The 11443-nt window shown below is 37.5% G+C and overlaps 1 protein-coding gene across 1 annotated transcript in view; it reads left to right on the top strand.

Moving 5' to 3' along the window:
* The window catches only part of LOC107597685 (macoilin-1-like), a 12130-nt gene extending 3391 nt beyond the window's left edge, over nt 1-8739 (top strand). Inside the window, exons 5-13 of the mRNA XM_016288849.1 lie at nt 950-1420; nt 2816-2974; nt 3070-3252; nt 4190-4310; nt 4426-4620; nt 5725-5726; nt 6172-6292; nt 6408-6582; nt 7268-8739. Coding sequence (XP_016144335.1) covers nt 950-1420; nt 2816-2974; nt 3070-3252; nt 4190-4310; nt 4426-4620; nt 5725-5726; nt 6172-6292; nt 6408-6582; nt 7268-7470 — 1630 coding nt within the window. The 3' untranslated portion in view covers nt 7471-8739. The remainder of the gene's footprint in view (nt 1-949; nt 1421-2815; nt 2975-3069; nt 3253-4189; nt 4311-4425; nt 4621-5724; nt 5727-6171; nt 6293-6407; nt 6583-7267) is intronic.
* The last annotated feature ends 2704 nt before the right edge of the window (nt 8740-11443 follow it).

The following is an 11443-nucleotide window of genomic DNA, read 5'->3' as shown; positions in this document are numbered from 1 at the left end:
GCGCATTTATTGTGATTTCAAAAGATTCAACTGCAAGAAGACGAAATAGAACTCACTTCTGCACTCGTGCGCTGTTTTCTATACACACACACACACACACTCACTCACTCTCTCTCTCTTACACACACACACACACACACAAAAGCCGCCTCTTATATACGCTTATTATAACACTGGACTGAGCTCTCTTTCTCGCATGCTTACACATTCGAATGGACAAATACACACAGAATTATATCAAAATATCCCATAAATACAATCGGGAGTTGTCTTAAGTGAACGTAAAGAGTTGAGAAAGAAAACAAGGGTGTACATTAGTAAGTTTCTCAGCTCGCCCCTCAACATGCACGCATTCTGAGTTTCGGCAGCCCAACACTGAATGTTATATTGTGGCTGTTGTATTTTGATTAATAAAATAAAAATTATAAAAATTACAATACAAAAATGAAATTTCAATTACCCTGCTTCTAAATAAATAAAGCAGTTATTTTTATTTTGTTAAAAAGGGGCCAAAAGAGACAAAAAGTAGTCCAAACTAGTAGGCTACCAGAAAGGAAAAAAAAAACCTTAACGTTTTTGCTCAGAATTCGTTTTTAATCCCTGCATGATTTTAGTCATACATGATCAATATTATATCAAATACGTTATAGCTTGACTACAAGTTTAAAAACAACGCTGCAATTGTTATAATTAAGGAAATCAAATTTACCATCATGAAATGTGTCTACACAGGCGATAATGCCAAAAATAAAGAGAAACATCGGAAAATAGGCATATTTTATTCAAGACATTATTATATGACATCAACATGCATTTTTCATTCTTACAATCACCGCCAGAATGTCCAACTTCACCATTTGGTTCTATTATTTTTTCCTCAACAGTTCTTCTCACAAAACTCAATTCATTTCAAACACAAATTTGATAAGAACAGAGTGGAAATTATTAGCAACACCAAAATAACAGCATCCAAAAAGCAACACAACCACAACCAGAACCATCACAGCAGCACCAGCAGCAGCATCTTACTGTCAGTGGACAGTAAAGCTCAGGAGATGGAATACATGGAGAACCACGTGAACAGTAAGAGACTGAGCAGCTCAGACCTGCTGGGCAGCACTGAGAACCTGCTGAAAGAGGAACACTCTTCATCCTCCTCCTCTTCCTCCTCCTCTAACTCCAACAAAAATTACAAAAATGCCAGCGGAGGAGGAGGGGGAGGGAGCTCCTCGCCCCGGGGGCACGGAACGGCCAATGGCAGCGTGCCGTCTTCCTCCGGGCCTTCGTCGTCCACCTCTTCCTCGGGTAAGGGGGACAGGAAACAGAAGTGTGGAGGAGGGAAGAACTCGGCGTCAAACAGAGACCCTGTGGAAAACTGCATTCCCAACAATCAGCTGAGCAAACCCGAAGCGCTCGTCAGGTTAGACTTGCATGCATCATCTTTCTCAAAATCTGGGCTTCATGTTAAAACGACAGCTCTAATGTTCAAAAGGGTGTGCGAAAACACTACACATAAAAGAAAACAGTCATTTTTTGTAAACTTTTTCCTGACACTCAATAGAAAGTCAAGTCTGCTTTATTGTCAATTCTTCCACATGTACAGCACATACACACAGAGAATTGAAATTGCGTTACTCTCAGACCCTTGGTGCATACAGATAACACTAACAGTAGAACGTAAATACAGATATACAGATTAAATATAAAATACAACTATTCAAATAAGGTAAAATGTAAAAAAAAAATATATATAAAGCAGCATAAGGCACATGGCAGATAGAGTGCAAACCAGTGAAGTAAACAACAGTGCAGATATAAAGCATTAAGAAACACACTTTGACTTTTTTCAGTTTACCCAAAAGTGAACCGAGTGAAAAAGAAATCTGTTCTTGTTGAGTTCACGTTGACTCTGAACTTTAAACTGCATTTTTTATTTAAATTGTTGTCCATTTGCTGTTCTGCGAATTTTCATGGTCGAGAGTCATTTCAGTTGCAATCTGGGATTTCGCTTGACGGCGTAAGATTTCCCCACATGGATTTCGCATCAGTTTCAAGTTGGTCATGTGAATTTGCTGCACTGACCAGCAGAAAGCTGTTTGGAATGTAATTGACGATGCCCACATCATTTCACAGAAATATAACTGTGACCGTACCTTTAGGGTAACAAGCTGCGTTTGAAATTTTGTAGAATTGCCAGAATAGGTACTACATTTTATGAAGAACTTAAAAAGGTATTTGTGTAGTATGGATGCAATCTGGACATAATATCTGTGTTGTCATGACCATGAGGCACTTTCCCACCATTCACAACTTCTCCACCTGTAGCCTCATGGGATAGTAAAGTGCCCATCAGACTGTACACTTTAAAATCTTGATAGAAATATTATGTCATCCGGGTCTTACTGTTTTTCAAAAACTGTATTTAGGCTTGCTTCTCTTTTTGTATACTATTTTTCACTTACTATATAGTAGGAAATAGACCTATTCAGATATGGGGTTAGTTCTTCTTCAGATACCTATACATTAAATTATATGGTGGTACTCAAAACATTAACAATTGTACAACAGAAGTTGCAGACTGCCAAATACCTAAAATCTGGGCGAAACCACCAATTACCTCAAAAAATATATCATCTACTTTCTGCTTAGACAGCATTTTTGTGCAACATTGGTGTTTATATCATGCCTTGAGCAAGTTTAGATGCCCCCAGAAATGCTGTCTAGATAGGTACTGTTTTAGGAAGTGCAGTCCTTTTTCCTGATTCACGTTTATCATGACTCATTATGACCCGAAGTGAATGTTTGCATGTTTTAGGCTGGAGCAGGATGTTAAGAAGCTGAAGGCAGACCTGCAGGCTAGCAGACAGACAGAACAGGATCTGCGCAGTCAGCTGGGCTCTCTAGGCAGCTCTGAACGCAGCATACGCTCTGAGCTCGGACAGCTGCGGCAGGAGAATGAACTACTGCAAAACAAGTGAGACATCCCGTCTTCAGTTTGCTCTTTAAGAGAGCGCAGAGCAGACAGGGGACTGTACTTGTAGTAATGCAAACTCTTGTTTGTGTTTTCAGACTTCATAACGCCGTGCAGGCGAAGCAGAAGGACAAGCAGACAGTGGTGCAGCTGGAGAAGCGTCTGAAGGCAGAACAGGAGGCTCGTGCTGCGACAGAGAAACAGTTAGCAGAGGAAAAGAAACGCAAGAAGCTGGAGGAGGCCACAGCAGCCCGTGCAGTCGCTCTCGCTGCGGCAACCAGGTGCTCATGACTCACCTTCCCATCATTCCATTGTATTTCATTTCCTAACATCCATTCTATTATATGTTGTGCATTCCATTCTCTTCCTTTCCGTTTCATTATGCCATTCAAAAGTGTTTTTTTTTCCCTAAATTTTTTAAATACTTTTTCAAAGTCAGCATGGATTCATTAAATGAATCAAAAGTGACAGTGTAGACTTTCATTATTTCAAAAAATATATATTTCAAATAAATGCTGTTCTTCAAAAATGTCTGTTTATCAAAGAATCCTGGTAGAATGGAATGATATACATAATATACACTACCTTTCAAAAGTTTGAGATCAGTAAGATTTCTCAGTGTTTTTGAAAGAAGTCTTTCATGCTAACCAAGGCTGAATTTATTTGATTAAAAATGCAGTAAAAACAGTAATATTGTGAAATATTATTACAATTTGAAATAACGGTTTTATTTAATTTTTTTTATATTTTAAAATGTAATTTATTCCTGTAGTGCAAAGCTGAATTTTCAGCAGCCATTACTCCAGTCTTTGATTATAAAGTTTGAAAGAACAGCATTTGTTTGAAATAGAAATCTTTTATAACATTATAAATGTCTTTATTGTCACTTTAAATTAATTTAATGTGTCCTTGCTAAATAAAAGTAATTACTTCTGGAAAAAAATCTTACTGACCACAAACTTTTGAACAGAAGCTTGTCATACTATTTTGTAATATTTTCTGCCACTCCATTCTTTTTAATTTTCTAAAAATGACTGCTTTTTTATAGCTTTGCCTTCATCATCCATTCTGTCCGTTTCTCACATGATTCTTTTTTTTCCTTTGTCAGTTATATCTTCACTTTCATGAGATCTGTTCAGTCTATTTTCTTTCCATACAACTGCAGGATATTTAACACTTTTTGTATGTGAACTAACGTGTGTCATTTGTGTGTGTCAGAGGTGAGTGCACAGAGTCTCTGAGGAGGAGGATTTCTGAGCTGGAGACGGAGTGTAAGAAACTCACGCTTGACATCAAGGTGAAAGAAGATCAAGTCAGAGAGCTGGAACTCAAAGTTCAAGTGAGGAGACTTTCATTGCCATATTAGCTCTGAATCTCTTTCAAAATCTTCTGATTCTTCTGTAAGTGGAGAAAAAGTATAAAAATAGACTACTCCTTCTGTCATGTCTTTCTAGGAGCTACATAAATATAAGGAAAATGAGAAGGACACAGAAGTTCTGATGTCAGCGCTGTCAGCGATGCAGGATAAGACCCTGCACCTGGAAAACAGCCTCAGTGCTGAGACCCGAATCAAGCTGGACCTCTTCTCTGCCCTCGGAGATGCTAAGAGACAGCTGGAGATCGCACAAGGTCTTCCATCACACTCTTTTGTCCAGACTACCCACACTTCTTAAGTATCTGAAAAACATAGTTAAAAATAAAAATGCTGTCATTTAGACCTAACTTATTTTCTGGAATTGCTTGAGGGAATCTTAATTTTTGAGGGAACTACATTACAGAAGATCAAACTCAAAAGTTTAGGGTCTCTAATTGTTTTTTTACTTAATAAAATAAAAATAAAATGAATACTTTAATTCACCAGACATATTAAATAGATCAAAAGTGACAATGACAACAGTTATTTGAACATTCTATTCATCAAAGAATCCTCAAAAATTTTTCAAAAATATGAAGCAGCACAACTGTTTTTAACATTGATAATAACAAGAAATGTTTCTTGAGCAGCAGATCAGCATATTAGAATGATTTCTAAAGGATTATATGACACTGAAGACTGCAGTAATGATGCTGAAAATTCAGCTTTACCATCACAGGAATAAATTAAATTTTAAAATGTATTCAAATAGACAATAGTTATTTTAAATACTAATACAATTCTATAATATTAATGTTTTTTGAGTGGAAGAGACCTGCTTTTAAACTCTTAAAAAAATCGACCACAAACTTTTAAACAGTAATTTATGTCTTTACTAAAAACGGTTTTATTTAATTTTTTTTATATTTTAAAATGTAATTTATTCCTGTAGTGCAAAGCTGAATTTTCAGCAGCCATTACTCCAGTCTTTGATTATAAAGTTTGAAAGAACAGCATTTGTTTGAAATAGAAATCTTTTATAACATTATAAATGTCTTTATTGTCACTTTAAATTAATTTAATGTGTCCTTGCTAAATAAAAGTAATTACTTCTGGAAAAAAATCTTACTGACCACAAACTTTTGAACAGAAGCTTATGTCATACTATTTTGTAATATTTTCTGCCACTCCATTCTTTTTAATTTTCTAAAAATGACTGCTTTTTTATAGCTTTGCCTTCATCATCCATTCTGTCCGTTTCTCACATGATTCTTTTTTTCCTTTGTCAGTTATATCTTCACTTTCATGAGATCTGTTCAGTCTATTTTCTTTCCATACAACTGCAGGATATTTAACACTTTTTGTATGTGAACTAACGTGTGTCATTTGTGTGTGTCAGAGGTGAGTGCACAGAGTCTCTGAGGAGGAGGATTTCTGAGCTGGAGACGGAGTGTAAGAAACTCACGCTTGACATCAAGGTGAAAGAAGATCAAGTCAGAGAGCTGGAACTCAAAGTTCAAGTGAGGAGACTTTCATTGCCATATTAGCTCTGAATCTCTTTCAAAATCTTCTGATTCTTCTGTAAGTGGAGAAAAAGTATAAAAGTCATACTATTTTGTAATATTTTCTGCCACTCCATTCTTTTTAATTTTCTAAAAATGACTGCTTTTTTATAGCTTTGCCTTCATCATCCATTCTGTCCGTTTCTCACATGATTCTTTTTTTTCCTTTGTCAGTTATATCTTCACTTTCATGAGATCTGTTCAGTCTATTTTCTTTCCATACAACTGCAGGATATTTAACACTTTTTGTATGTGAACTAACGTGTGTCATTTGTGTGTGTCAGAGGTGAGTGCACAGAGTCTCTGAGGAGGAGGATTTCTGAGCTGGAGACGGAGTGTAAGAAACTCACGCTTGACATCAAGGTGAAAGAAGATCAAGTCAGAGAGCTGGAACTCAAAGTTCAAGTGAGGAGACTTTCATTGCCATATTAGCTCTGAATCTCTTTCAAAATCTTCTGATTCTTCTGTAAGTGGAGAAAAAGTATAAAAATAGACTACTCCTTCTGTCATGTCTTTCTAGGAGCTACATAAATATAAGGAAAATGAGAAGGACACAGAAGTTCTGATGTCAGCGCTGTCAGCGATGCAGGATAAGACCCTGCACCTGGAAAACAGCCTCAGTGCTGAGACCCGAATCAAGCTGGACCTCTTCTCTGCCCTCGGAGATGCTAAGAGACAGCTGGAGATCGCACAAGGTCTTCCATCACACTCTTTTGTCCAGACTACCCACACTTCTTAAGTATCTGAAAAACATAGTTAAAAATAAAAATGCTGTCATTTAGACCTAACTTATTTTCTGGAATTGCTTGAGGGAATCTTAATTTTTGAGGGAACTACATTACAGAAGATCAAACTCAAAAGTTTAGGGTCTCTAATTGTTTTTTTACTTAATAAAATAAAAATAAAATGAATACTTTAATTCACCAGACATATTAAATAGATCAAAAGTGACAATGACAACAGTTATTTGAACATTCTATTCATCAAAGAATCCTCAAAAATTTTTCAAAAATATGAAGCAGCACAACTGTTTTTAACATTGATAATAACAAGAAATGTTTCTTGAGCAGCAGATCAGCATATTAGAATGATTTCTAAAGGATTATATGACACTGAAGACTGCAGTAATGATGCTGAAAATTCAGCTTTACCATCACAGGAATAAATTAAATTTTAAAATGTATTCAAATAGACAATAGTTATTTTAAATACTAATACAATTCTATAATATTAATGTTTTTTGAGTGGAAGAGACCTGCTTTTAAACTCTTAAAAAAATCGACCACAAACTTTTAAACAGTAATTTATGTCTTTACTAAAAACATCCCCAAACGTGGAAAAACACTTAGTTGTTTCTGTCTGGATATGTTTTTTTTTTAGGTCAAATTTTGCAGAAAGACCAGGAGATTAAAGACCTGAAGCAGAAGATAGCAGAGGTCATGGCCGTCATGCCCAGCGTGGTGTATTCCGCAGATACGGGCAGCATGACCCCAGTCACACCCCATTACTCCTCCAAGTTCATGGACACCAGTCCGTCAGGACTGGACCCCAATGCATCTGTTTACCAGCCCCTGAAAAAATGAATGCTTGTTTCCCACCACAACAGACCTACACTCATTCTTGCATACACAGACACACACACATACACATGGTCTTCTCTGGTTGTTGTTTTTTTAGGCCCAGATTCAGATTCATCTTTGGCATGTCTGTGGCTCAGATTGCTTTTTTGTTTTCGTTTTTTCGCCTTCTATTACTACAGCTACTTGCCTGGTCAGAAGGATGTTGTATTGTGTGACTGTATTTGTTGTAGTAAAAAAAACAAAAGACAAAAAAAGAGGACTTTTAAGGGACGTCACACGTGGAGTAGGAAACCGCAGTTTCTTTTCTCTTGTAAATGTCTAGAAACCTCACAGAAGTTGGTGAGTATCTTCCCTCAGTCCATTCAGAGACCGCTCGCATCCATTTTAGTTCCTCTTCTTTGGATTTCGGCCTTGATTTTACAGTTTTTTTTATTTTCGGGGGGATGCAAAGCAGGGCAAGTGGGAGATCCGTTGTCCCAGGTGCTCTACCCCATATCAGAAGAAGATTTTTACTCAAGAATGTCACCTTCTAATATGACAAGAATGTAACGCAAAAAAACAAAACGACCCAGAAACAATGCGACAAAATTATCTCACTTGGATCAGTATGTCAGGATCGGACGACTCCCGATCTTTAAGGACTCGTTTGACGGACCGAAGCTTCATCTGGGGATTGCTGTTCTTCCTCCTGGTACAAAAAGACAAACCTGTGTGCCACAAACACAGTCCAGCAGCGTAATTCACCAGTTACAGATAATCAGTGCCTTCATATGGGACCTCATTAGTGGAACCGAAAGATCTTCTCCCTCCCTTCGCCACGTCATGTCTCAACCACATCCTTTTTGGTCACATACGGCAAACGGATCACCAGCCCATTGGCGTGATGACTCTGCTCCTGTTTTGGTCCGCGCTTGTGAATTCGGTCATTTGTTTACATTATTATTTATTTATCCGGCGTTGCACTATTGCACTGTTGACGAGCTCGCAAGGGAATATCTTAAGTATGAAAACACAGGATACTTTCCTCTCCTTGTTTTCTTTATTGTATTGACCATCTTTCAGTATCAGACAGAAGCTAGTCTAGTCCAGTGCCAACTAAAACTGTAAATTTGTTGAAAAAGAAGTGTGTTCGGTTACTGGCTGGTCCAATGATCAGAAGCTAGAGGAGAGTATTATTGCTATTATTATATAGTTTGTGTCTTGTTTTCTGAGAAATACTTGGTTGTCCCACTTGATGGCGCCGTTGTGTTCAGAAAGTGTTGCTACTTTAAACCCGTTAGCTCTGGTTGTTGTTTTTTTAGGCCCAGATTCAGATTCATCTTTGGTATGTCTGTGGCTCAGATTGCTTTTTTGTTTTCGTTTTTTCGTCTTCTATTACTACAGCTACTTGCCTGGTCAGAAGGATGTTGTATTGTGTGACTGTATTTGTTGTAGTAAAAAAAACAAAAGACAAAAAAAGAGGACTTTTAAGGGACGTCACACGTGGAGTAGGAAACTGCAGTTTCTTTTCTCATGTAAATGTCTAGAAACCTCACAGAAGTTGGTGAGTATCTTCCCTCAGTCCATTCAGAGACCGCTCGCATCCATTTTAGTTCCTCTTCTTTGGATTTCGGCCTTGATTTTACTGTTTTTTTTATTTTCGGGGGGATGCAAAGCAGGGCAAGTGGGAGATCCGTTGTCCCAGGTGCTCTACCCCATATCAGAAGAAGATTTTTACTCAAGAATGTCACCTTCTAATATGACAAGAATGTAACGCAAAAAAACAAAACGACCCAGAAACAATGCGACAAAATTATCTCACTTGGATCAGTATGTCAGGATCGGACGACTCCCGATCTTTAAGGACTCGTTTGACGGACCGAAGCTTCATCTGGGGATTGCTGTTCTTCCTCCTGGTACAAAAAGACAAACCTGTGTGCCACAAACACAGTCCAGCAGCGTAATTCACCAGTTACAGATAATCAGTGCCTTCATATGGGACCTCATTAGTGGAACCGAAAGATCTTCTCCCTCCCTTCGCCACGTCATGTCTCAACCACATCCTTTTTGGTCACATACGGCAAACGGATCACCAGCCCATTGGCGTGATGACTCTGCTCCTGTTTTGGTCCGCGCTTGTGAATTCGGTCATTTGTTTACATTATTATTTATTTATCCGGCGTTGCACTATTGCACTGTTGACGAGCTCGCAAGGGAATATCTTAAGTATGAAAACACAGGATACTTTCCTCTCCTTGTTTTCTTTATTGTATTGACCATCTTTCAGTATCAGACAGAAGCTAGTCTAGTCCAGTGCCAACTAAAACTGTAAATTTGTTGAAAAAGAAGTGTGTTCGGTTACTGGCTGGTCCAATGATCAGAAGCTAGAGGAGAGTATTATTGCTATTATTATATAGTTTGTGTCTTGTTTTCTGAGAAATACTTGGTTGTCCCACTTGATGGCGCCGTTGTGTTCAGAAAGTGTTGCTACTTTAAACCCGTTAGACTCTTGGAAAGGTTTTCATCTGACCATCATCACACTCGCTGTGTAAATGAATACAGATCCAGACGTCTGCTAAGCATGAAGTATTACCGGGCTAAATGGAGAACGTCCCGAGCTGACCCAATTTTTTGGAAAAACCCTCAGATTTGTGTTTAAGCGAATAGATTTTGCCAACCAGAGGAAGTCCGTTGCTTCAAACGAGTTCCGGTGCGGTTAGTTTCAGAACGGGAGATGGTTACTGTGTTAGTATTCCATTGGTGAATGATGGGCGGAAGGGGTTTAGCCAGAGTCAGTCCTATGTGGTATTGAAGTGCTCTGAGATGGTTGTTGTTTTTGGTGTCTGTGTTTTTTTAAAACTGTGATGTGATGGAGGTAGTGGGAAAGTTTGCAAAGTCCAAGTGGTTTAAATGAGAGAGGGGAGGGGGGCGACAGTTATTTTGTTTTCTTTGCCCGCTGTCACTTCTAGCTTTCTGTCTGTTTTTCGGCCAGACCTCGGCTGCACTCTCTGTGAGGTCTCTGTGAGGTTTCAAGTAATAAAACATTTTTTTTTCGTTTTTTTTTCTGGCATTTAAAATTCTTTTGTGGTTTGTCCATTGGTTGTTGTGCTTTCTAAATGCTTGCGTGCAAAATTATAGGTGGGTCACAATACATAGTGTTTTGACAGCAAGGAAAAACATTGCTAAATGCAAATGATAAAACCGAACTAACCTAATTATTACGGTTTATTTTGGGCTGAGCGAAGGGTTAATTTATGATGAAGAATAACAATGAAACCAGTACAAAGTTCTGAATACATTTCCACTAAGAGTAGGTAAACAGTATTTGTTTATTGGATTTCTCTGGACAGATTTTCATTGACAGAAATGGCAGGAGTACATATCAACATGTCAGTGATATATAGACAAGAAATAAACATTATGCTTTTAGATCTCATTTTTGCTTTTATATGTTATTTCTAAATAGTTAATGTTAATTTTAAATGGAACAAATAGGCATTTTTCATCCAATTAAACTTTATTTTATGGAAGATTTTGATCATGATCTAATCAGAAACACCTTAACATCACACCAGCTTCTGCAAAATTAACACAAAAACCTAGTCTCTTTTTATTATATATATATACACAGTACTATGCAAAAGTCAAAAGCCTTTAGTATTTTCAACAACAAAAAATGTAAGCCAGTCATTTCTGTCTTTTGCTGTAGTGTGCAGGAATTATCAGTTTACAAACATTAATTTAGCCATTAATTGCAATAATCCAATGAGATATTTGTACAGTATACAAAAGGAGTCTGACAGAAATATATATTCTCAGTGGCTCTTTAAAATATATATATATATTTAAAAAGATGTTTCATAGGTTTTTGCAGGTAGCAGTTGCTAGTTTGTAAACTATTGCAGCATCTCGTGCTGACAGATTCTCTGAGCGCTAAGTGTGATGCCTTCATCTCTCATTCATAAGAGGTTATTACGTGCATGAATAAATAACCAGT

Source organism: Sinocyclocheilus grahami, unplaced genomic scaffold (assembly GCF_001515645.1).
Source record: "Sinocyclocheilus grahami isolate Dianchi unplaced genomic scaffold, SAMN03320097.WGS_v1.1 scaffold234.1, whole genome shotgun sequence".
In the NCBI taxonomy this organism is placed as follows: domain Eukaryota; kingdom Metazoa; phylum Chordata; class Actinopteri; order Cypriniformes; family Cyprinidae; genus Sinocyclocheilus; species Sinocyclocheilus grahami.
This window is presented reverse-complemented; position numbering and strand designations above follow the sequence as displayed.